The sequence below is a fragment of the Phaseolus vulgaris genome, chromosome 7 (assembly GCF_000499845.2).
Source record: "Phaseolus vulgaris cultivar G19833 chromosome 7, P. vulgaris v2.0, whole genome shotgun sequence".
NCBI lineage: Eukaryota > Viridiplantae > Streptophyta > Magnoliopsida > Fabales > Fabaceae > Phaseolus > Phaseolus vulgaris.
Genome location: NC_023753.2, coordinates 31,353,334 through 31,381,248, shown reverse-complemented (window position 1 = coordinate 31,381,248; position 27,915 = coordinate 31,353,334). Strand labels below are relative to the sequence as shown.

The following is a 27,915-nucleotide window of genomic DNA, read 5'->3' as shown; positions in this document are numbered from 1 at the left end:
TAGTCAAAACCACCACTAACTAGATTTAACGGTCAAAACGAACCCTATAAATTAGATATTACGGTGGTCAAAACGAACCACCACTAACAACATAACCGTTAACTTCTTCCCAGTGCTAGTAGAGGAGTTTATTGTGATACGGTTTAGAAAATAAAAGACCAAAACTTCACGTTTTAAAACAAAGGACAAATAAATAAAATAGTTAACCCCATCGTCACATGTTTCAACTTTAAATTGTTGCTCGCAGTTACTTACTATGTTATCAAAATAACTAATATTTTAAAAATAAAAAACTTGTACAAGTGATCAACATTAACATTACTGTACTCTTACGCTACCCTCGATAATTGTGTTTCTTCGCAAAATTACTTCACAAACTTCGCCTCTTCTTTCATTTTGTTAATGAAGGTGCTTCAGTTCTTATGGTCATTTGAGTTTTACGAGGGCTGTACACATCACACATACAAGAAAGCAAAAGTCAAGTCAGAGAAAAAAGCTTAGTGAATAAAAAATAATTCAAGATGGAAAATTAGGACATCTAGCTACTGTATTCTACATAAAAAGTAATGAAATCCTATTTACAATAATTTTAAAAAAGAACCCAAAGCAGATACACAAATAAGTTTGGCCACCTTAAGAGAAGAAATAAAAATGCAACCAAGCTCTGACTGCTATGTACATAGCAGGCAGCTTTCAGCTACCCCCTATGGAAGAATATTAGGACTCCCGGTATTTAGTCAGATCAAATGTGAGGGTTCTCGAACAGCTGCAAAAGGCAAAATCATTGCATAAGGCGTAAACCATGTTAGTATATCCGCCATCAACACAATGAAAATTTTTTTTAAATCAATATTTATATCAAGAAATTTACCTTCTGTCAGAATCTCTGTAAACCCCAACTAACGCTTCAGCTTTGTCATAAAAAGTGTCTTTCAGTGATATCACAATACTCTGAAAACCACTTCCCCCATCGGCATCCAGACTAGTCCTTGCCCCTTCGCATGATCTTGAACGAATAAAGCCAGCAACCTTGGCAACATTCAAGTTGTCTAACGCAGCATCAACTTCGTCCAATATAAAAAATGGTGAAGGCTTATAACTGAAACAAGAAGCAAGTAGGGAACAGTGTCAATGGAACATGAACATAAGATCTCAAAAAAATAGTTTTATGTGAGATCTGTCAGTATATTGCTTAGATGAATTTTTATTATTAAAACTCAAACTCATTAGTTACCAAGTATTCATGTTCTAATCCAAGTTGTACAAACAACTCTTACCTGTGGATGGAGAATAGCAATGCAAGTGCTGCAACTGTCTTTTCCCCACCAGATAGCTGCTCCATATCACGGAAACGCTTCGTTGGGGGCATAGCAGTGTACTTGATGCCATGAAGAAATGGATCATCATCATTTTCCAAGTTTAGGTATGCTGTTCCCCCCAGTGGATGTGTATTGCTCTTTGTAAGTTGTTTGTAAATTTTATCTATATTACCAGATATATGGTTAAAAGCATCCATGAACAATTGGTACCTGCATCCATCACACTTAAGCTTCTTCAGAAGACAGATCAAATGCAACAATACAAGATTTTATTTTCAAAGACAAGCTCTAACATAGAGAGCAAAGAAAACTCCCAAGAATAAAAGGTTGTACTTCATTAGAGCATTAGAGAGATTCTGACGGGAAATGCAGGACGATACATGTTCAGAGGAAACTTATCACCAACCTTGTAAGTGAATTATCAAACATCAAGCTTACCAGATTGACCTTTTGGAAGAAGGCTTGAAGCATCTTCGCAAATGCCATTGACAAACTTTATGATTCTTCCCATAAATTGGCATCTCTCAAACCGAGAGATCATGTTATGAAATCTTTCATTGTTGAAGGTCAATTTGTTGACGAGTTAAAAATGTTCTTAGAAGCTGACTCACTAGAAGAAATCAGGCAGAGGTTGAAAATTTTGTATATGGTCATTATTCTTTGCACCATGAATCTAGATTTTGATCATATTCAAGATCAAATCTTAACCAATCAAGAAGTCCCATTAGTGGATCAAATCTTTAACCAGTCTAGAAGTCCCATTCGGGATCAAAGCAGAATATTTTTCATTTGATTTTTCTACTATTTTGGGCTCACATGGAATTTTACATCAATCCACATGTTCTCATACACCTTGACAAAATGGTATAGCATAGAGAAAAATAGACACTTGGTTGAAACTACAACTCCACTAAAGCAGACCATAACAAGTAATTTCTCCAATTGAGTTTTGCAGTTGCAATGGTATTAGTAACAGAAAGAAAGCCAGGACCTATGGAGGTCATTTCAAGTACATATAGACCCACAACTATAGGGAGAAAAAAGAAGAAAAGAGAGAAACTATGCCTAATAATTTCACCCAAACTTCAAGTAGGTTTAAATCCAGAACCAAGGGCAAAGACGAGCCCAAAAGACGCCGATGAGTCTAATGGAGGTGGTCCAACAGATTTTGGCAGGTAGAGGGCAATGCATGACAAGTTGCTGAAGAACAAGACATGAGAATACGTGACTGGGATTCAGGTCATGCAACTTCTTGGGGTGGGTCAAACCCCTCCAGGTGCCCCTAGGCAACAGCTAGCAGTGGATTGCAGCAGATGGACAGGCAACAAAGCGGGACCTTATACCAACTTGAATTTAAAGATGAGTAAAATCACTGAGTATATTTCACAGCTGATGTAATTTTAATGTGTGAAAAAATGAGAAGAGTACAGATCAAGGAACACCTACAGCCTAAGACTCTTTAATCCCTTTAATGTGTGAAAAAATGAGAAGAGTACAGATCAAGGAACAGCTACAGCCTAAGACTCTTTAATCCCTAGTCTATGTACACCCAAAAAGTGGCTTTATAAAAGTTGTACAACAAAATAATAATTAAATATTTTATCAGTATACAATCACTTGTTAAAAGTCATTTCAAACAACTAGTCATTTAATTATTTTCTTGACATCATTTCTTATGTAATTTTAAGACTCCTTTGATACATCCACCAAAACCATGCACACTATAAACAATTGGCTATGTATTAATATTAAAATACAAGTAATAATAAAATGAAACTAAAATAACTTGTACCTTTTCTGCTTAACCTCATTGAATCTCTGTGTTTTTTCCCTCTCCTCTTTCCTGACAGCTTCAAACTCCTCGGTTACAGCTCTTTCCTTTTCCACCAGAGCCTCATATTGATCCAATGCCTTCAAATTTGGTGCTGTTCTTTCAATCTCAGATACCAAGGCATCAGTGTTTTGCTTAAATTCTACCTCAATTTTACCCCTGTCTGAGTGTCTCGTGTCTTTCAGTGCCCTACTTAGTTCATCAAAATCAAAATGTGGACCTGGTACCGAGCTATCAGTATCCATGGGATCTGGTATGATCGGGAGGTCAATCTGTTCAAGTTCACACTTTTCTAGTATTTCCTGCTTTTGCACATTCAACTGGTCAATCTGTGCCTCCTGTAAACACACTAAAGATGTTGGCTATCTACACTTCGCTTACAAGTTTCACCAGAGACAAGAATTATTGTACATCTAACCTTAGAATGTATCAGGCGATTAAGTTTGGATATGTTTGTTGTGGCTGCAGAAGCTTTCTTCTTCCACTCTTGGATTTCCTTTTCACAATCTTCTGACTTTGATTTCCACTCTTCAAGAGTAGAAAGAGAACAGTTGAAGAATGAGATTCCAAAAGAAGAAAACATAAACAAAATGAAGCAATAGTGGGTCTGTGTTCCCATCAATTTCAGATAGAAAATGGCGAAGGGCCTACCCAGATAACCAAGCTTTCACCTCAACAACATCCCCAATCCAAAAGGAGAATAAAATATAGCAAATCCAAATAAAAACAAGAATTCCACATGGTTTTCTATCAATATCATACAGCAAACACAGGTATCAAATATACCTTTAACTTCTTCCTTTAACTGATTAACCTCTTCAGTAGCCTTCTCAGCTGCTAACTTCGCTGCAGCCTCTCTATCCTGTACACGTTTTAAATCTTTCTCTAAAGCACTTAGAGAAGCTTCCAATTCTAGAATTCGTGAACTCATGTCCCGATTTTGCTCATACTCCAACCTATAGAATAATTTTAAAAAATACAAACAAACGAATGCAAATCAATTCAAGAGTACCTAGCTAAATGGCAAAAAAACAGAAAGTTAAGCTCCAGATGTTTTCTTTTCTTTTGATTTTTTTCTCTATCAATTTTCTTAGGTAATTGAAAACCTTCTAAACATAAAAGGAGATGCAATAAAAGAAACTTTGGGTAATTGAGAACAGTACATGTAACAATGACCATAATCTCACATAACAAAAAACTTCAGTTGAATTACTATTTTAGATGCAATAAATAAGAAATTACTCTAGGCTTCTATAGTGCAGAATCCATGATTTGAACCATGGATCAGACCACAAGAATTATGAATCTAGAATTACTAATGTAAAACAGATCCTGGACAGACATTTTCTGACCACCTACAGACTTAAGCACTGTATCAATTATCCAGACCTAATCTTCAACACATAATCCTCCAACTAGTGTTTCTATCTCCCAGTTATATAGAAATTAGTACTGAATGAAAAATAGAACTTGGCATTGTAGACTTGGTTGAACTCAAGTTCTAGTTTTCCTCTTTCCTCTTTTTCATTTTGATCAATCTTTTGTTTCCTCGAATTTGATTGTAGTTTTGAAATGTACTAGTTGTCGGTATTTAAAACACTTTTAGCAATGCACAAACATATTACTTGCATGTAAGATCATGAACGCATCCATGCATGTAAATTATGTAGGTCAAGTTAACCGTGTAGTTAAGTGTAACTAAATATATGAGCGCCCATCTCTTTTGTATCTTCTTTATATATATATATATATATATATATATATATATATATATATATATATACACACACATGCTCAAAACCTTTGTCAACACTTTCAGACCAAAGATCTTGGCAAACTCAGATATTTCTTGGGGATTGAGGTAGCACAATCCAATACTGGTATTGTTATCTCTCAAAGAAAATACGCATTAGATATTTTGGAGGAAATTGGGTTGATGAATTCGAAATCTGTTGATACTCCCATGGATCCCAACGTCAAGCTTCTACCCAATCAGGGGGAGCCTCTTTCGGATCCTGAGAAGTACAGGAGATTAGTTGGAAGATTGAACTATCTCACTGTTACTCGTCCTGATATTTCCTTTGCAGTCAGTGTGGTGAGTCAATTTCTTAATTCTCCATGTGAAGATCATTGGAAAGCAGTCATTCGTATAGTGAAGTACATTAAAGGCTCTCCTGGAAAAGGTTTGTTATATGGTCATAATAACCATACTAAAGTCATTTGTTATTCAGATGCTGATTGGGCAGGATCTCCATCTGATAGAAGGTCAACTTCTGGTTATTGTGTCTCCATTGGTGATAACTTGATCTCTTGGAAGAGCAAGAAACAAAGTGTTGTGGCAAGATCTAGTGCAGAAGCAGAATATAGAGCTATGGCCTCGGCTACTTGTGAGCTTATTTGGCTTAAACAGTTACTTAAAGAATTGCAATTTGGAGAGGTTACTCAAATGACACTCATATGTGATAATCAGGCTGCTCTTCATATTAGCTCAAATCCAGTTTTTCATGAAAGGACAAAACATATTGAGATTGATTGTCATTTCATTCGAGAAAAGATTATATCAGGAGATATCAAGACTGAGTTTGTTAATTCAAATAATCAATTAGCAGATATTTTTACTAAACCCTTACGAGGACCTAGGATTGATTACATTTGTAACAAGCTGGGTACATATGATCTATATGCACCAGCTTGAGGGGGAGTGTTAGATATTATTAGATATTATTTGATATTATGAGATATTGTTAGATATCTCATATTTATGTAATGGGCTTAGCCCATATGTTTCTTTTTCCTATATAAACATAACCCTATGTGTTCAATAGACACAAGGGATTTACCCTATTGTTTGGCAAATTCAGTGAAATTGTCCAATAATTTGGTACGACTCGATGTGAGGTTTATCATTCAGTGTTTTATCGTCACACAGTCGTTAGATGTATCTACTTGGTAATGTATGTTGATGACATTGTACTCACAGGTAGTGATTATCATAACTTCTTACAGTCAACACATGTTGTCATTTTCAAACAAAATACCTTGCCAAACTTAGATATTTCTCGGGGATTTAAGTAGCACAATCCAACACTTCCCAAAGGAAGTATGCATTGGATATTTTAGATGAAATTGGACGAATTTCAATCTCATTGACTCATCCATGGATCACAATATCAAACTTCCACCTAATCGGGAGGAGCCACTCCTGATCTTGAGAAATACAAATTACAAGTTGGAAAATTGAATTATCTCCTAGTTACTTATCTTGGCATTCTCCATGTACAGGATATTGGAATACAATTATTCGCAATCTGAAGTATATTAAAGGTGCCCTATGGTCACAATAATCACACTTGTGTTATGGGTTATTCAGATGCAGGTTGGGTTGGATCTCTTGCACCTCCAAATAATGTCTTTATAAGGGACAATTTGATCTCCTGGAAAATCAAGATGCAGATTGTAGTAGCAAAATCTAATGCAAAAGCATAATATAGAGTTATGGTCTCTACCACATGTAAGCTTATTTGGCCCAAACAGTTGCTTAAAGAATTGATTTGGGGAGTTCACACAAATGACTCTTTTCTGAGATGACCAAGTTGTCCTATATTAAGAGAGGACTAAATATATTAAGGTAGATTGTCACTTTATACGTGAAAAGATTATATATGGAAACAAGGTTCTAGAATTCATTATATTTGTAACAAGTCTGGTTTATTTGTATGCAACAGCTTAAGGGGGAGTGTTAAATGTAACTAAATATATAGGCCTTGGCCATCTCTTTGTATCTTCTCTATAATTGAGACTTATATGTATATATATATATGCTCATATGTTGTAATACACAGATTATTTTTGTCTTTTCACCATATATCTCAACAAACAGACAGCAAGAGATGTAATTTAAGTAAAAGAAAAGGAACTCACTGATATTTTAATTTTGAAAGTTGGCTACTCAAGTTCAGCCTCTCCTCTGCTATATTTTGAGCAGCCTTGAGTCGATTTTCTTCATATTCACGGATGTTTGCTACCCCAACTGACTTGCTGAAGTCTCTGTATATCCTATCAGTAATTTCATTTATCCTCCTCTCAAGCTTCCGTATTTCTGCATTGCTCTTGTTAACAGCATCATTTAACTGCATAGCATAAACACTAAGTAACCAGTCAGATATACAAGAATATTGCTAGAAACTCAGGAAATGTAAATACCACCTTCTTTAGCTCTGGACTGATACATTCAATTCTTTCTTTGATTGTCTTCTTTTCATGGCTCAGATTTGAAAGTTTATCTTCAATGCTTCGCTGACAAAGTTAAAAGCATAAAAATAAAAATACATGAAATATTCCATATGGAACAAAAGATACAAAAGTAATCAATGTAGAAAGGTTCTTACCCATACCAAGAAAAAACTATAATTTATCTAACTACAGATATGCAAAAATGTTTAATATCAAGCACAGAACTAAATATTAACTATCAAGTCATACATAGATTAGCCCCTCCGTCGTTTGATCAGTGCATGTTGTTAAAAGAAAGCAAAAAAACAATTTTAATTATTATTGTCAAGAGGGTATAATTTGTGCTACTACAGTTCAGGTGAAATTTTGCACCCTAAGCATATAAAATAAACTAGCCAAACTTCCCATAAACCCTGCTTTACTTGGTCATTCTTTATTGTTTCCTAATTGGAAATTGTATATTCCAATAAGCAATTTTGAAGATTTGTCATGCTGGTGTGAAGCATTTTAGTTAAGCACTGTTTTAGTTAGGACCAATTGCATAATACACTATCTAAAACTTTATCTTATAACCAAGCTGGGAATGGAGGACATTTATTCCTCATCTTGAGAGGGGGTGTTGAAATATGGTGTAAATATTGCACATTTACTGTACAATAAATATAGATTGATTGGATAATAAATATAGATTTGTTTGTAAGAAATCCCTAAAATTAAGATACTGAGATTAGGAGTTTATTTGGCAGATTTGCTTCAGATTTAGAGTCTTTATGTCTGAAGATTTATTTCCATTTATTAGGATTTCGTTTTTCCTTTAAATACCAATGTATAGGTTTTTCTAGATCAAGAAAAGTAATTCCATAATTATTGCTTACTGCTTACACTTTTTTCACAGTTCCTAGACTTGGCTTGAGTTAAAACTTTATATCAAGAACATGGGAACAATTTCATAAAGCCCATTTGCATAAATAATGTAAATAAGTTCCTATTTGATTGCTCTCACGATAACAATCTAAAATATGCTTAAAAGTATTAGGATAGACACACCAGAAAGTGCTTATGTAAAAATGAAAATTTTGACAATTCATTAAATTAACTTAGTCTTGTATTCAGCTTTCACAACTGTTTTACTTTAGAAAAGATTTCAATTATAGCTAATGAAAATGATCTTGAAACACCATATATACATTTCAATAAGCAGTTCTGGTAAACCCATTGCGACAGGACTATGCTTTAGAAGCAGTTATTTAGCAGATAAGCCAAAAAATAAGTTTTCTAAACAGATCCATAGTGCATACAAACTGTCATCAACTCAGAGTCAATACACATATAGCAAAAACATCAAACATTCCAGGGACAAAGAAAAAGAGAAATGAAACCACAAAAGAAAATAGAAATAAGAATTGCATGCTTGATTGCACCAGAACAACAAAAGATTTGCAGCTTTCGTGTTTGATTGTACCTTCTCAATCTCTGCATATTGAATTTTCTTCTCAAGTCCACTAATTTTTCCAGATGCTTCAGACTCTTTAAGGTGCATATCTCGTATTGATCCTAGCGATTCCAACTCTGTTTCATACTGCTCTTTCTTTTTATTAAGTCCTGAAAAAAAAAACATGCTTATTGCAGGAGCACAAGCTTTGACCTGAATTTTAAAAAATGATAAAAACCTTCAATTTTCTTGTCATCCCACTGTTTTGACCTTGCCTCCATTCCACCACTAGTGCCTCCAGTCATTGTGCCGGATTTTGTGAGCAGAATTCCATCCACAGTTACAACTAAGCAAATCAAATTCCATAGAACACGTTAACTAATTTGCAATCTGACAATCATGATTGTATTAAATGCACCAGGATTACATCACATGCATTATACGTACACAAAAGGATTATTCTCCAAAAGCCAAAAGGTTACTTAGATAAGAAACAAAATTAGAAAATAAACAAACTCAAAGTGCAGAGACCATGGAGTCCACTAAAAGTTATAAACTGTGTGCCAAAAAAGTACAAATAACAAAAGCCAGAGGGCAAAAATGCATGGGGATCAAAAAGGAACATCTATGTACTAGCATTAAATTTTAATGGCGTGTCAGTAAGAACATAAAGAACCTGTAGAGGATAAAGAAAAAAAAAATCTTCTTACCTTTAAACCTCTCTCCACTCCAGCTTAAAATTTTGGCCTCCTCAAGATCATCACAAACAAGAGTGTTCCCAACAGCAAAGAGAATTGCCTTCTCCAAGGAGGGATCAAACTTGCACTAGTTAAGGTGAAACACTTAAACCACTTTTTAGCTTGTTATAGGTGTATAACTAAGTAGATCAACAAAAAAGCATGAACAAAACACTTTATTATGGAGTATTCACGAGAAGGTGAAGAAGAGAAAATACATGAATAATAGACCACCTAATTATAATCCAACAATGGAATCTGACCTTAAAGGAATTCTTTAAAGCAACAGTACATAGAATAGCATTTTGATGAGAAGAAATTACTGAACAAAATCTGCAAATCTGACAAATTATATATCCAATTAGGGAGAGGATTTGATTTTAGTGAGCTACAACAGTTAACAGAATGGATAACAAAAGCTGAAGCATAGAGCAATACACAAGAAGATGAGTGTGGACAATGTAAACAGTTTGAGACTAGAAACCTAATGACCGGCAAACTTCGACGATGTTAAGATGTAGCAGCTCTATGCAATGCATCACAATGACAGAAAAGGTTACTCCACCCACAGAAACCGCCATTTGTATGATTTTGTTTTCTAAGGAGATTATACATTCCTGTAGGATTTTAAACATACAATTCAAATGCAGCATGAAGCATAACAACCTTATTCCACTAGGTAAGATCAACTAGTTGTATCACACAGTGTCATTGACCTCAAAGCAGGAAGCACTTTATTAAAAAATGGCTGGACAATTTTTTGCCTTCCCATTCAGAAATTTTCAAGCAAAGTTGTTAAGATCACACGTTGCTGATTTTTAAAACTAGTCAAAACAAGTTGCAAATAAGCTATGTAACAAAGGTAAATTTCAAGAAATGCTCAGTTTCATTAGAACAGATTCAAATTACAAATTTTCAGAAATAATCAGAACCAGTTCTTCAAGGTTAGAGAAAAAGGATATTGAATCACATCAAACACCAGTTTAGCTGTACCCCCTAATGTGCGCAATCTTTCCATTATTGGCTTCACCCGAATTGATTCCAGAGGAATAAATGTCTGGGGAGGAAGCCTCTGGTCTTTTAAATACTGAAAAGCAAAGAAATCAATACCAATAAATATAACAAAACGAAGTAAATGGAACCAAGTACAGAGGTTCAATGTTCAAAAAGGCAAAACTGGAATTTTAACACCAAAATTCTGGCTTTCACCAATTATGTAAAAGTTTAATGAAATAAGAAGCAATTTTTCTTCCAATTTTAGACCAAAGCTTCTTTTGGGAGCAATTATAACAATTTAGTTACCGCAACCAAAGAACCATGTCAAACATAACATAAAATCCACCGGGATTACAGTACAGATGCAGCATGTCAAAAGTTTTAAAGTCATCAAGGATGAAAAGGCATCAAAATGAAGGTCTAGCAGCTTGGAGGTGCCAAACAAGCTTAATGCTCAAGCCTTAGTCAACAAGGTTTATGAAGCACATAAATTCCCATGCAAATTTGAAGTACATAATAAATTTAATATTTATTTCAGAGCTCAAGTAGTGTTCCTAGGCATATACATCACCATACCAATTTTGGCTTCTTTTCCTTTTGTCTAATGTTGTGTAATCAACACTACTAGAGAAAAAAAGGGTATTCAGATCAAAAGCAACAAAAACCCATCAACATTAAATGGAGTCTGTGAGTTCTAAAATATGACTTAGTAATCATGCAATCAAAAAAAAGTACAATGGCACAAACAGAATATTAGAAAACTTATTAGGACCTTGATGCATTCCTTCCCAGTTGACTCCTTGTCAACTACAACAGCATCCATAAATTTGCCCATAGCAACAGTAACAGCAAGGTTATACTTCTTCATTGTTGGCCTACAAAGATCAGTCATGCGACCATGAACTCCTTGAAACAGGCGTTTCAGAGTCTCAACAGCCTGAGACAACCTAACATCTCTCTCACTTTCATATCTATCAGCCCTCAATTCACGTAGTTGATTTTCTACTTCACCAATTTTTAACCTCAAATTTTCATACTTTTTCCTGCAGATCAAAAGTAACAACATTTCAAAAATATCATCAGTAATGTACTTATATGCAGTAGGAAGCTTTAATAGTCTCCAAAAAAGAAACATTCAATAAAAGTACTTGGAATCACGATGTTTGTCCTGCATCACACGTAGTTCTTTTTTCAAGTTTTCAAGGCCAGTTCTATTTTTTGCAGAATTATCAAGAATTTTTTCAAGCCTTGCTCGCATCTGTTCTTCCTGAGAATTCAGTTCAGACTCCCTGTTTCTTAACTGTTGAAGATTTTCTTCCAAATTATTTTGAGCTTCACTATCAGCATTTAGTTTCCTATCTAGAAGCTCCTTTTCTTCTCTAAGCTTTGCAGTTTTCATCCCAGCTTCCTCTTTGCTGCAGTTACAAGTTCCAACACAAAAAAAAAAACAATAGCAAATTAAAAGTTAACATGCATGATAACTGCTAAATACTAACATTTTAAACTTTTCATGACAACAAATGTGCTACCACAAGATAGAATTGATGAAATTCAGTCGAATGAAATAGATTTAATTCCTCATGAGAATAAATGTGCTACCAGAAGGCTCTAATTGAGAAGACATGGCCAAGCTGCTAATGAGAAGTGATAAAATACCATAAGCAACACCATACACATTTGGCTGATATCAATCAAAATCACAACGAATACATGTTCCAACTGATGCACAATTCTAACCCACATGAATTAGAGGACTTTCCTTCAATAAACAGAAAAAAAAAAAAACACAATTGACAAAATAGTTTCACCTTGTATCCCTAACAGTCTAGCACACAGATTATCTCTCCAGACCAGCATAATCAAATAACACGAGTACACAATAAATGTGGCAGACGTGATTTTAAGTGCATGCCACAACTCATTAGCATTGAAGTTTACCCCGCACAATACAAGTATTTTGTTTTTAAAAAAAAAATTAAAAAAAATAACAAAATAGCATACATATATACATATAGAGAGAGAGAGAGAGAACAAAAATTGGCTAACAGCTACAACAAATAAACACTCACATTCGAAAATACTCATCCAAATCATTGCCTTGCAAATCAAGCTCATCACCAACATCGCGTCCCTTTTCCTGAAGTTCTACCATTTTTGCTGTAAGATCCTGGATGCCATTCTGTAGCAATGCAATATCAGCATCATGCTTCGTCCGTTCAACCTTTTTTTTATCAAGTTCTTTCTTCCCTTTCTTAATTTTTGAAGTGATACGAGTCATTTCCTCCTTTAACTTCAGAAGCTCGGGCTGCTGCTAGGAGGGAAGAAAACCAGAGAAATAATTTCATAAAATTCAGTCTACTAAGAGCATAACAAATACAAACAATAGGATTACAACTACATGATTCAGTACTACCAGCTCTTTATGCCTTTTTTGTGTCTACATGAGCTGTTATCTTTACCACTCACTATTCCCCGATTAACAAAACCACATTCCAAACCTTAAAATTGCAATTTCCAATCCAGTTTTCTTCAAAATCAATATGACCGCGAGTAACAAAGTTCAATGAGTAAAGCATAGAATCAACCTATGTAAAAAATTCAATGGCTGTAAAGTATAATATTATGATGACAATATTCTTAAAAGTATAGGAAAAATACTTACACTCTTGTCAAGCTTGCTGTTTTTCTCATTAATTCTCTTTTCCCGCAGTGCAATCTCTTTGAGATATTTGGCCTGCTCTTTTTTCTTTTTACTAGCTTCATTTTCAAAATTTTCCAGCTCTTTAACAACACCTTCACGACTTCTCTCCTCATCTTCAAGATCCTTAATTGTTTTAACATAATCATTATGTATATTAAACAACTGCCACAAGAAATGTTCTCTCTTCATAGATTTCTGCAAGAGAAAAAAAAAACAAATACTTGAAAACATTGCTTGCCACAATAGGACTGATCGAGATCAAGAGAGAAAAATGCACAAAATCTAGGAATTTCATCATATTTTTTCTTCAGTTCAAAGTAAATAATATCTAGCGACACTAGGATTAAAGATACTGTAGTGGTACAGTTTTCCACCAATTCAGTTATAAAGCTAATTTATCAAAGATATTAGAAAGAATACCCTTACTTCAGCTTAAGCAATTTCAAAGAAGGGGAAACAGAAATAGGGGAATCATAGAGGCCACTCAAAGTGTCACCTTCAATTCGTTGTCAATAGCCTTTGGATCTTCAAGAAAAAGTTCCACTTCCAATCAACTATTTCCATCAGGTATCCAACCAGATCAGATGGAGCAACGAAGGTGGAAAACTCAGAAAAGCAGTGACATCATGGAAGCATTGATGTAAGAGCGGTAATAGGAAAGGGTGAAATTCTTACTTTCTATTAGTTATAGTTACTAGAAGTACCCCATGCCTTGGTCTAATGAGTCATGTGGCAAAAAAATTAAAACAAAACAGAATAGTAAGGCATACAGTAAACAAAGCAATGAACTACATCAAACTAAAACAGGCATATTGTAGCTGCAGGCAACCTACACACGTACATAGTGCACACAAACACACATACATCAAGACAGATCTATTACCAGTTCTTGTAGCAGGCGGAGATGCTTCTCTGCTTCTTCCTTCTGTTCTTTCTTCTGCTTTCTTTCCATAACCACAGTCTTCTTCTTCTGATAAGCAAGCGCTGATTTTTCTTCAGCAGTGCCTTTTTCCTCTTCAAACTGTTCATAGTCCCTCTTGCACTCATCAGAGCCAGATATCTGCTCCACCAGTGCAGTGAGTTCTTTGGGATTCTTCGATGCAATGGACTCGACATCACCCTGTGAAACTTAGCATTGTCAATTTAAGATCAGTAACAAATTTAAGTCATATTTAGATAAACTTCTGTACAAAGTTTTAATCATCGTTGTTATAATGCGGAAGCAGAACTGTCACTAGTAGAACCACCATAGCATAGAGTTTAAGTGTATTGCCAGTAGTGGACCAAATAGCAGCTGCAGCAAATAGGATCCTCACTATGTGTTGTTTCCTAAAAAGCCCTTTGAATAAAGGCAAGGGCCTTTTTAAGGGCTATCTAGGATTTTAATTTCAAAAAAAAAATAAGACATGAGACTTAAAAGAGATGACAATTGACTATTCCTATCTAAGTAGCTTAGATTTTACTTCTATTGATATTTAGTAGTACATTTTGTTTAAGATACCTATACGTATACCTATTATTTTTTATTGTTAATTATGGATATTTATGAATGTCATGAATGTTTAGTATTTTTTAATTATTTTTACAACTTATATGCATATAACATAACATAAACATAAACTATATTTAAAAAATTTAAGCATAGTTATTATCCCATGATCCGTTATCGCACTATAGCATTTTTAGATCCAGTAGCGAGGGGTGTTCATGATATCTGACCCTGTCCATTGACCCATCCCAACTCAAAGTTAATTTGGACGGATTCCCGTTAGAAGATTAGACCCAAGGAACTTTAAGACGGGTTTTGGTTGTGCTTCAACTCGTTCCAACCTGGTCCCAAGTCCTATATTTCTTTAAAAGTATTATATTTTCAAAAATTATGCATTAGTGATACAATATTTTCACTTAGATAATGTTTTGGAAAACACGACATTATATTTATATTAGTATTATAAATATTGAAATATGTTGTAAAATATAAAATTGTAACTATATGCTTCTTTAATCTTACGATTAAATTATACATAATATTAATATTCATATATTATGTTCAAAAATCAGGTCAACCCAGTCTTGCTCCAATTTTTCCGGGTCTTAATTAGATTGGCTACGGGTTCAACTAAATGACCCTAACAAGGTTTCAGTTTGGGTAGTCTATGATAGAACATCCCCTACTTGGGACAGCTATTATAAGAAAGAAAAATAAGAACAAAATGAAATGAGTTTTTCCATAATTTAAAATTAGTTAAATTGGAAAAGTTCACTAATGTAAATTTTCAAAAAAAAAAAGTTTTAACTTGTGCACAGAATAATTTTAGTTACAGATAAACCCATTCAATGTTTTCTTCTTATTTTTCCCTTTTTAGAAGTATCAAGTGTTAATGAAAAAGTTGTCAAAATAAATCCTATATGCACCTTAGCTTTTGGGGATTTTAAGGTTCTAAACTCCATAATTTTTTTATATTTATTCGTATGCACCTTTACTTTTCCGAGAACTTAATCCATAAGTTTCTTCTATAAATGTCAATGACATAAACAGGAGAAATATTGAAGCAGAACCTGAAAGACCAAGAAATTGCGAGCTTTGATGAGGATGCCGAGGGACTTGAGTCTGTTGTTATAGGCGTCCCAATTGACAAGGGTGTCATCGATGCGGTACTCGCTGGAGCCGGCGCTGGTGATGGTGCGGGTGAATCTGATCTCAGTGGAGTTGGCAAGGTGGTAGACGAGGCGGACGAAGGCTCGGCGACCCTTCTGGTCCTTCTCACGGTCGTCGAGGGCGTAGATGAGGTCCTTGAGCTGCGCACCGCGGAGCTGGCCGGTGCGGACGCCGAGGACGAAGCTGATGGCGTCCATGAGGTTGGACTTACCAGCGCCGTTGGGGCCGATGACGGCAGTGAAGTCGTAGAAGGGGCCGATCATTTGGAAGCCCTTGTAGGACTTGAAATTGTCCACCTCCAGACAGTGGATTCTCCCCGGAGAGAGGAGCGACGGCATGGTTCCGTTCAGAGTGAAACCGTGAAACTGTGAACCCTAGGGTTAGTTATGATTTGGGAACTGAAATGGAGAAGAAAAATTGGCGGGAGAAGAAACCCTAACCGAGAGATAACTTTAGGTAGTGATGCAAGTAGGCAGTAGCAGAAGCAAGAAACCGTGCAGCAACTGTGAAATCAGTGAAATCGGGAATCTCCGCCTTGCAATGGCCCTTTACCTGCTTGCTCACGTAATCGTCTTTAGATTCAAAGTTTATAATTTCAGCAAAAAAAATTACGAGTGTTTATGGCGGGATAGATACTGTTTGATGTAAGCAATGGACATTTAGAATTTTATTGTTTCATTGTTGTTTTTTAAGGTTCATAAAACTTTTTTTCATATGTATATTACTATTATACTCTTTATAATGATAAATGTATAACAAATCATCTCTTAATTTTTACCTTTAATTTATATTCTAAATATAACGTTATGCATTGGTAAATTTAATCAACTATTTATATTAATTATTATTTTTTTAAAATTAAAATCACATAATACATGTGCATAAGTAAAATAGTATTTCAAGACATTTAAACATAGAAAGAATGATAGCTTCTTGATAACCTTGTCATACCCGTAACATTCATTGTTGTTACGATGATATTACTATTACAAATTGCCGGAAACATTTCGTTTTAGGATTTTTTTTTTTATGATGCTTATTTTAGTTTTAAACAAAAATTATTCTCTAACATTAATCTATAAAGAAAAATAATCAGGATTTTAAGTTGGTTTATAAAGAGATGTATCATTATTTTGCATAGAAATTGTTGCAATCTCGTAGGAATGAAAGAGGAGTTTTGATGAATGTTTAAATTTTTTTTGTCATAGTAATTAGATGATATTTCGGGAAAAAAAATGTTTGAAGGTTGTCAAACATATGTGTCTAACTAATGTAGAAGTATTGACCTGATACTAGTGAAATTCTCTAGGATCTGTAAGTCATAGACCAACCTTCAAAGTACATGACCAAAGATAAAACAATTATTCATATTAAAGATATGTTTTAACAAGTGATTTTTAATAGGAAAGATTATAAATTATATATATATATATATGAATATCACTATTTGATTGTTTAAAGATGGAGATTGTTTTTCTTAATGAATGTGGATAAAAACAAAAATATTTGTATGATTTAGAATCTAATGTATTCTCATTGAAATTGTGTAATATAAAGAGTTAAAGTTTGATAAAAAAAAATTTAAGGTTGATTGTGTGATTTAGGATTTAAGATTATATGGTTAAGGATTTACATTCATTTTCAAAGAAATTTGTGAGAATATATGTGAAGTTAGATTGAAAAGATTTATTATAATTCATACGTTCGGTTCGATTGATGGTGCACTTTTGTGCACCCCACGTTTATTTCAAGTGATGGATGAGGGGGAAGGTGTGTGGAAATGAGAAGTTACAAGTTTTTTGGTATCTTTCATATATGAAAAAAAAGTGCAATGGGAGAAGAGAAAGCCACATATGCTTATATGCATTTACATTTTTATCCTTAATAAGAATAGAAAATACATTTAAATATTTAAATTTTAAAAGTATAAATAATAGAATTCAATTGTATATTATAATAATCTAGATTTTGATTTATTAATGAAATTACAAAATCCATTTAAATATTTAAATTCTAAAAATATAAATAATAGAATTCAATTTTAATAGAAAATAATTTAGATTACTTAATTTTATTTGATTTTATTCCAAGTAAATTGTAAGTATCCAAAAAAATATTTAATATATTTATAATAAAAATAAAAGATATTAAATATATTTGTAATAAAAATATTTATATACCTTAAAATATAAATATACTTATAATAAAAAAGAATTATTAATATTAATAATATAAATATTAAAATAATAATAATATTTCAGATTAATTTATAAAATTATAATAAAATTATAAATAATAATTTTAAGATTTTTCATTGTACCTAATCGATTATGCATGAAAAATCACACAGGACTTAATCGATTATATCCTAAAAATTAGTTGATAGTCGATTAAGCATACAACATAATCGATTATGTCCTAAAAAATAGTTGATAGTCATTAAGCATACAACATAATCAATTATCATCTATATTTAGAAGGATAATCGATTATGTAGTGTCTATTAAAATAGACATAATCGATTATGTTATTCAGATATTCAACATAATTTCTTTTTTAAGGGAAGACATAATCGATTAGGCTCCTAACAATAGTGGGTAATCAACTATGTTATTCTTTTTAAGCAAGGCATATTCGGTTATGTTATTTTTTTTCTTCAAATTTTCCAATTTTTGTTTTTTATGATTTTTCCTTTAATTTTTTAGATTTTTTTTGTTATAATTTAATATTCTGTTAGTATTTATATTTAGAAATGTTAAAAAATATTTTTTCTTATTAATCATAATTAATATAATACATTATTTAAAATTATAAGCTAATATTTTAGTAATTTTATTTATATATTATAGTAATTTAGATTTTGATTTATTAATAAGAATAAAAAATCCATTTAAATATTTAAATTCTAAAAATATAAATAATAGAATTCAATTATATATTATAATAATCTAGATTTTGATTTATTAAGGAGAATACAAAATTCATTTAAATTTTAAAAATATAAATAATAGAATTCAATTGATATATTATAATAATTTAGATTTGATTTTATTAATGAAAATTTGAATATTTAAATTCTATAAATAAAAATAATATTATAATTATTTTATTAATGTAATTATTAATTTTTTTTATTAATCACTATCCATTTTAATGGTACTTAGAGAATTATATTATTTTGAATGAATTTTTTTAGCATTTAATTTATATTATGTATAAATCAAATTTAATCTTCATTATCTTCAATTTATATATATTTATTTATATATATATATATAATTTAAAGAATCATAAATAATATCAAAGTTATCTAAATACATTAATTTAACTAATAAAATTAAAATAGATTAATAAATTGAAAAATAATTTAATTATATTTAAATTTTATATTTTATTTATTTTAATTAAATAAAATGTGTATAAAAGTAATTATTATTTATTTTTTATACACAAGGGTAAATTTGTAATCTTACAATTTACATAATTAAAAATAATTTAAAATATCCTTACAATCATCAAATCACTCACATATTTCAATAAATTTTCTTTACACATCCACTCTAAGTGTGTATTTGGATTTGGGAGTGGATGTGTGAGGATTTGAGGGAGTGGATATGTGAGGATGTGAGAATAAAGTGAGTTTGTTTGGATTGGGGTATGTTAAGGTGGATCTCTGAGAAAAGTTTATGGGAGTTGGTGAGTGATAGTAATTGTTGTGAGATTTTTAATTTTTTTTTAAAAGTGTAAAATATAAGTTTACAAATTTACCCTTGTATTTATAAATTATTTTCTGTATAATTAAATAATTTATTTCGATACTATTAAATAATTATTTTCTTAAAAACTACGAGTTATTTAATATTATCAAAACATGAAAAAAATCATAAAAATAATATTATCTAAGCATATACAAATTTATTGTTATATTTATTTATACATTTTGAAAGTTTTTTATATTCATTGATTTTGATTTAGATTGTATGTAGATACATAACCATGTAGATATTTTATAAGACATTTTATAATAAAAAAATAGTATATATAGAGTGAATTGTACAACAAATTTATTTATAAAGAACAAGAAATATATATAATAAAGTATGAAATATCATAATATGATAATTATGATGGAAAAATAATAAAAATAAAAGGTATTATTATATATATTATTACATTAATGACAAAAAAAAAGCTAAAAATGGAAAACACCACCATCTTAGGTGGTTTTTCCCTAAAATCTCTGCATATGAGAAGGATGAGAAAAATCACTGTTCATGGATATCCACTCTCTCCCTTCCCTACACATCTCTTTATTTAAACCATGGATATTCACTCACATCTTTCTTATTGAACAGTACAAAGAGAGCCTAACAGTTTGTTTGCTTCAGGAAGAGACCTGTATGCGACGATAGAAAGGAGGAGATGATTCGCGTTTGGTTCAAGGGAGATGCACGGAAAGGAGAGTGGGTATACAAGCGTGAATAGTGGAATTGTTTCTCCTTCTCAAAGCTCAGAAACAACGAGAAAGACACCTAAGCACATATAATTTACAATTTTATCCCACATAATAAACAAGTTTCAGTAAATGTATATTAATAAACTTGATTCTCATAAAGTAAACAGTATATGAATTTCATTCTGAAATCTTTATAATAATATAATATAATTATATAATATAATAATAAAATAAATAATATTATAAATATTTATCTATTTATAACAGTAAATTTTTATTAATATTAATAATATAAATGTTTAAATATTAAAATAACAATAATATGTGAAAATAATTTATAAAATAATAATGTTAATTAAAATATTTTTTAAAAATAATGATCATAAATATAAATTAAATAAATTAATAACAATTAAATAAATTTATTAAATAATAATATTATTTATAATTATTATTTTAATTTTATATTCTTTTATTCTTTTATTTCTAATTAAAATTTACATTATTTTAATTAACTAAAATGTATGGAAATTTTTTTTTTATACACAAGGGTAAATTTGTAATCTTACAATTTATAACATTCAAAATAATTAAGAATATCCTTACAATCATCACATAACTCACCAATTTCAATAAACTTTCCTCACACCTCCACTCTAATATACCCCAATCAAAACAATATGAACTTTCTTCCCACTTCTACTCTCCCACACTCTCAATGAATATGGATACAACAACAAAAATAGTTGTATGATTTAAAATCTGATGTATTCTCATGAAATTGTATAATATAAAGAGTTAAAGTTTGATAATATTTTTTTAAGGTTGATTGTATGATTTAAGATTTAGGATTATATGGTTTACATTCATTTTTAAAGCAAATTTATGAGAATATATGTGAAGTTAGATTGAAAAAGTTTATTATAACTAGGTCAGGATATATTATAGAATATGAAATATTACATTAATGTATTGTACTTCATATATAGTTGATTTGGACAAAAATAAAACTCAATCCATAAATATTAATGAGGTGAACAAAGCACTCTTACTAAGAATTGAGTTGAATATAGATTTTTTGTGATATTTCTTTTAATGAATATTAAAGATGACTCTAATAAACTATCTTTAATAATTCTCAAGTTCTTTAGTAATTCTTTAAATTATTCTTCATCTGCCTTCTTAATTTACTTTTTTAATTATTTATTTTTTTCTTGCCTTGATCATTTTATACTTATTTAGTAGTTCTTTGGTCATATTATCATTTTTATTATATTTATTATCATTAACATAATTTATACATATTAATATAATTATTATTATTAATATAATTATTATTATTAATATTATTCACATTATTAATATTTATTAATATTATTCATATAATTAATATTTATTAATATTATTCATATAATTAATATTTATTAATATTATTCATATAATTAATATTTATTAATATTATTCATATTATTAATATTATTACTAATATTATTATTATTATTATTATTAACATTATTAATATTATTAATATTATTATTATAATTAAAATTATTATAAATATTATCATTAATATTATTATTGTAATTAAAATTATTCTAAATATTATTATTAATATTATTCATATTATTAATATTATTATTAATATTATTATAAATATTATTATAAATATTATTATAAATATTATTATTAATATTATTATAAATATTATTATAAATATTATTAATATTATTATGAATATTATTAATATTATTATGAATATTATTAATATTATTATGAATATTATTATAAATATCATTAATATTATTAATATCATTAATATTATTAATATCATTATTAGTATTATTAATATTATTAGTATTATTACTATTATTATTAATATTATTAGTATTAATATTCATATTATTAATATTATATTCATATTATTAATATCATATTCATATTATTAATACTAGCGGGAACACAGGCGCGAGAGCGCCTGTGTATCCGCATTTTTTATTTTTGTTTTTGTTTTTAATGTATATTTATATTTTATTTTTATTATTATGTATCTAATATTTTATTTTTATAATTATTGTGTTTTTTTATTTTTGCTATTAATGTTATTATTATTATGTATTAATATTTTTTATTTTTACTGATTTGATTATTCATCAAATCTATAGTAGTTTGATTTTTCAATATGTGTGATCTTGAACCATAAATAATGATTCTTTAGAGTTTGGATACTTGATTGATTTTCAATACATAATATACAATTTATTTTTATCATTTTTGCTATTTAAATAAACCTAACTTAGTGTGGTTTTTATATTGGATGTTATTTGAAACGTTTTAGAATGAAATTTCTTTTTAAACTTTGAAATTGTTAAGAAGTATTAATCTATATTCTTATCACATATTTTCTCATATTTTTAATATTTTTTTTTAATTTTATATCTATTTTTTTACTTTTATATTGTGATATCGTAAAAAAATAAACAAATATTTTAACATTAGATAAATTACTTGAATTAATTTTACAACTAAACAAAATTTATTTTAATTTAAATATTTTATTACTTTATTTCTCTTAATTAGTATTTCAAACTAAAAGAAACTTAGGTCTTAAATAATACATTGTTTTAGTGATTATAGTAATATTTAACCTTTTAAATCAAATATATAGACGATCATATATATATTCATTTTGTTTTAACATTGAAAATTATGTCATAATTTTTTTTTTAAATGCATATTGATTGAATATTATTAAAACTCATTAAATTTAGTAAAATTATGTTTATTATGGTTTACACAATAATTTTAAAACACCTCCCATTAAATTATGTTCCACAACATAAAAAAAAAAATCAGAACTTCATAAATAAAAATATAAACCAAAATAATATAATGCATAAAATAAAAAATTGAAATATTTTACATACTAATTTTATTAATTAAATTTGGATTAGAGTAATGATGAAAAAACATTATTTTATGATTGTGGAGGTGAAATTAGAGTATGAGAATTTATCACTTTCCATTTTTTTTACAATTTAACATAAAGCAAAGCAAAAAAAGTTAAAAAGGTTTGAATTATAATGTAGTGCAATATTGAGAAAATACAGGTTTTATGTTATCAAATTACAAAGACGGTCACAACACCAAAGAATTATGATAGGCAGAAGAAAATATAAACCAAAATAAGATAATGCATAAAATAAAAAAAATATAAACCAAAATAAGATAATGCATAAAATAAAAAATTGAAACATTTTACATACTAATTTTATTGTTCAAATTTGAATTAGAGTAATGATGAAATAACATTATTCTATGATTGCGGAGGTGAAATTAGAGTATGAGAAGTTATCACTTTCCATTTTTTTTTTATAATTTAATATAAAGCAAAGCATAAAAGTTAAAAAGGTTTGAATTATAATGTAGTGCAATATTGAGAAAATACAGGTTTTATGTTATCAAATTACAAAGACCGGTCACAACACCTCACAACAGATATTAAATGATCATAAAAACAATAATTAATATGTATTTAACTTTAATGCTTTATAATTAAGATATAAAAACTTGAGGTATATGTATTAGATTTGTTGCACTTTTTTTATACCCATTGAAATAGGACTCTTTCGCAACCAACTTTCTCTCAAAATTGCAACAATATTCTTCTCTCCCGAAGAAAGAAATGTAGTGTACATCTACATACAGTAATATATATGCATATAATTCAAATTCATGGTAGATAATGAATTGCCCAAAGAAGAAGAAAAGAAAGAAAACAAAAAGGGAACAAATACTCAATCTCATTATGTTGGTCAAGAAGGTGGTCTTCGACAAATTCTTCTTCTAAAAAACTTACATCAATATCTTTTTCAGTCTTGAGTATAGGCTAGACCCTCATTAGACACAACAAAACCTCCATAATAATTAGACAACAAAACCTTCATAATCATTAGACAACAAAACCTGCATAGTTTCTTGAAAACAAATAAACCTTGGAGAGATGCTCCCATAACACCATAGTTTCTCAAAATTTTCCCAATCACTGATCCAAAGCCACTGCAAAAAAACCCCAAAAACTCACAAACAATCAATGAAAAGTGCATGACTAATTTTCATCTAATAGAAGATAAAAACAGAAAACAAAAATATTTTGTTCCTTGAAAACAAATAAACCTTGGAGAGATGCTCCCATAACATACCGAAAACACCATAGTTTCTCAAGATTTTCCCAATCACTGATCCAAAGCCACTACAAAAAAAACCCAAAAATCCACAAACAATCAATGAAAAGTGCATGATTAATTTTCATCCAATAGAAGATAAAAAAGAAAACAGAAAAGGAAGTATTTTGCGAAGTGAGAATTTTTCAGAAGAAACCCCAACGCCATCAAGATTTAACGGGATATGGAATCCTGATAAAACAACAAATGAATGAGAATTGGAAAAATCAAAAGAGAGAAAAAAGAGCATCATGAACATATAGAAAATGATCAAAACGTATAGAGGAAGAAAATAAGCATGTTTTCAATCCAAAGTTCAATCTCCTCCACTCTCTTAAACAAACATCTAGTTTTTCAATCAGTTTTTTTCAAATTTAACATTAAGACTCATTTTTTTCTCAATTTTTAATTTAAGTAATATTTTTCAATTTTACCATTTCAAAACTGTTGTAACTGTTCAAGTAGTTACAAAATAATTAAATAAAATAATAAAAGAGAACCAATATTTAGTAACTGTTCAGAAAAATGACAAAATGACTGAAATGTCCAAAATAAAATAATAAAATAAATATTGAAATGAGGGTAAAATAGAGAAACAATTTATGTAAAAAGAAAAAACAGTTAAGAATAGAATCCCCTCTATATATAGTTATAGATTATTAATATTAATATTGTTATTGTTAATATTAATATTGTTAATATTAATATTAATATTGTTAATATTAATATTAATATTGTTAATATTAATAATAATATTGTTAATATTAATATTGTTAATATTAATAATAATATTGTTAATATTAATAATAATATTGTTAATATTAATAATAATATTGTTAATATTAATATTGTTAATATTAATAATAATATTGTTAATATTAATATTGTTAATATTCTTAATAATAATAAGTATAATAAAAATTAGAATCATACTAAAGCATTTGCTTGGTGTAGGGGTTAAATTTTCTTTGAGTTATCTGAAGGAACCTCACTTCGAATCCCATTCATTGCACATTTTATATTTTGGTGCCAAAATTTACATACGGATTCCCGCTCCATGGCGCCAAAAGTTACATACGGATAAATAACAAATAACATGAGTTTAAAGTACAACTCATAAGTTAGAGTAAGCAAATTAAATACAATAAGCATGAGAGAGATGATAATGAAAACTCAATGTTCTTATACTAGTTCATCTTTGTTTCTTTACCAACTTGTCCAAGTTAAGTCCATTATTATTTCTTTACAGGCTTCCACGTGTGAGTATTCATTTATACAATTTTATAATTTTGTCCATGTCTTGGAAAAGCTTTATTTCATGTGTTTGTGGCACACTAATTTATTTTTTTGGATTGTAAAAGAAATTATACTTGTGTAATGTTAGGAATGATTGACTATAAACTATTGTTATAAAATTCATCTCATGTATGTGATACAATAAAACCTTTTTTAACATTATTTTATATTTTATTGGACGACAATGTAAAAGGTTTATATATAATAATGAGAAGTGATTGTCTAATGAGATGATTTTTAAAGGTTGTGAGTTAATGCAAATTACATAACTAGCAACAAGATATACAAACTATTATCTATCACATTCCAACATTTTCCAAATTTGATTGAGACTCTTCCTCAGCTGTGATGAGGCAATTTTGAATGGGATTAAGATATCTTATATTGATGTGATGTTTTTTTTATGCGAGAATTTTAAGCTAGAGTTGGAAGTTTTTCAATTTTGGAAGTTAGATTGTGATCCATCTTGTTGGACTAAAAGTTGCATCAACCCAAGAATTTTAGGATAATTATACTTGATTTTGATTATTAACTTGTCATCACATTGTTGATAAAAAAGAGTGTTTCACATTGCATCCATAATTAAATCCAAACAAAAAATTCATAAAGTTCATTGTAGCATAAGGAGTATTTTTCTAAAATCATGCATTTCATGAAGATAATAAAGCTACAAATGAGATGAAGAAGACAATAATCATGACCAATTTGATTACAGAAGTTTAGTTTTGTTCCTAATCATAGTAAAAAAAAGTTATGAGTTAATTTAGCACATGCCTCTTTGATTAAATATTTATAATTATTTATTTTTGTTCTAAAAGATACATTTGAATGTGAATATAAAGTTAATATGTATCAAATTATTTATGTAAATATAAAAATGAATTATATGTAGTGTGCATGATTATATGATAATCTTTTTAGATGTTGTTTTCAGGAGTACTCTCTATTTTCTTATGCTTTTTTCATTATTCATGTGACTGGTGCAAGTTCATAACTGAGTTTTCTTATGCAACCGTATTTCTTTCAACCACCCTTTTCTTCTCCTTATTGGAAACCATCACAAGATACTTTATTTGAAGTTCCTTGAAATAGTTCTTATTTTTTGAATTCACGACAAACATAATATATAATATATGAAAATTAATCAAACTAAAATCATAAAATAAATAAAAATATTAATAAGGTGGCTCTATCAATAATTTATACGTTTTATAAATAAAGTACTCAATAATTTAAATATGTGTATGATATTTATTTGATTAATAAAATATATCACATTTTTTCTCATGTTTATTGTTTCTTTCTCTAAATAAAATATATAAAATTATTAGACAATATCTTAAATCGTTCTTGTTACCATTAACCTCAATCACATACATACGATACTTGATATAATTTATTCTCCAATAAATTAAAAATATCATTTTATCACCATAATAAAAAGCACTCTTTAGTTTTTATAAAATGAAGTAAAATGGACGACTAAATATGTACTTAATTAGCCATCAAAATTTTGAAAACATATTGATCTACTTAAAAATACCCGATAATTAATTATAAGAGATTAACATGTTTATTACATGTTCACTAGTGTTTAAACCATTAATGATATTGTAAAACTACTCATATAAAACTGAAGACTTATTATCAAAGTCCATACATATAAAAAAATCATTAAGAATACTGTAAACACTTACAATCCTAAAATATAGATGATTTATTTTATACCCATCTAATATTTCATTTATTCTCTATCTAATTTTATAATTAGATTCTCATTACAAACATAACTTCCTATAGTTTTACGAACAATAAAACTAATATTTTTTAACTATATAAAAAAAACACTGTAATTTAAAGTAAGAAAAAGAAAAAGTCATAAAAATATAGTGTCCACCTAAAAATACATTAAATATTTAATATAAAACTTAAGTAGAAACATAAAAATAATCTCAAATTCTATCTTATAAAATGATTATAACACGATGATATAAATATCAAAATATAAAAATATTGCTCTTACAATGAAAATGAA

At 29.3% G+C, this 27,915-nt stretch overlaps 1 protein-coding gene across 3 annotated transcripts; it reads right to left on the bottom strand.

The window, feature by feature from the left end:
* Positions 1–165: 165 nt before the first annotated feature.
* LOC137829979 (structural maintenance of chromosomes protein 1) lies at positions 166–16,652 on the bottom strand. Of its 3 annotated transcripts, none has more exons than XR_011084120.1 (19): positions 15,809–16,652; positions 14,133–14,369; positions 13,211–13,444; positions 12,618–12,856; positions 11,697–11,963; positions 11,321–11,591; positions 10,516–10,639; positions 9,526–9,636; positions 9,054–9,161; positions 8,846–8,985; positions 7,357–7,446; positions 7,072–7,280; positions 3,937–4,106; positions 3,569–3,678; positions 3,112–3,488; positions 1,278–1,529; positions 872–1,099; positions 633–766; positions 166–446 (listed from the first exon to the last, which is right to left on the bottom strand). XR_011084120.1 is itself a non-coding variant. In XM_068637036.1 (19 exons), the coding sequence occupies exons 2-19, from the start codon at positions 16,244–16,246 to the stop codon at positions 718–720; spliced, it is 3,654 nt and encodes a 1,217-aa protein (XP_068493137.1). In that variant the 5' UTR covers positions 16,247–16,273; positions 16,349–16,577; the 3' UTR covers positions 484–717. The 3 variants fall into 3 exon arrangements, 2 of the variants coding, with proteins under 2 accessions (XP_068493137.1, XP_068493136.1); XM_068637036.1 differs by lacking the exon at positions 166–446 and having other exon boundaries at positions 484–766; positions 15,809–16,273; positions 16,349–16,577; XM_068637035.1 differs by lacking the exon at positions 166–446 and having other exon boundaries at positions 484–766.
* Positions 16,653–27,915: the final 11,263 nt, after the last annotated feature.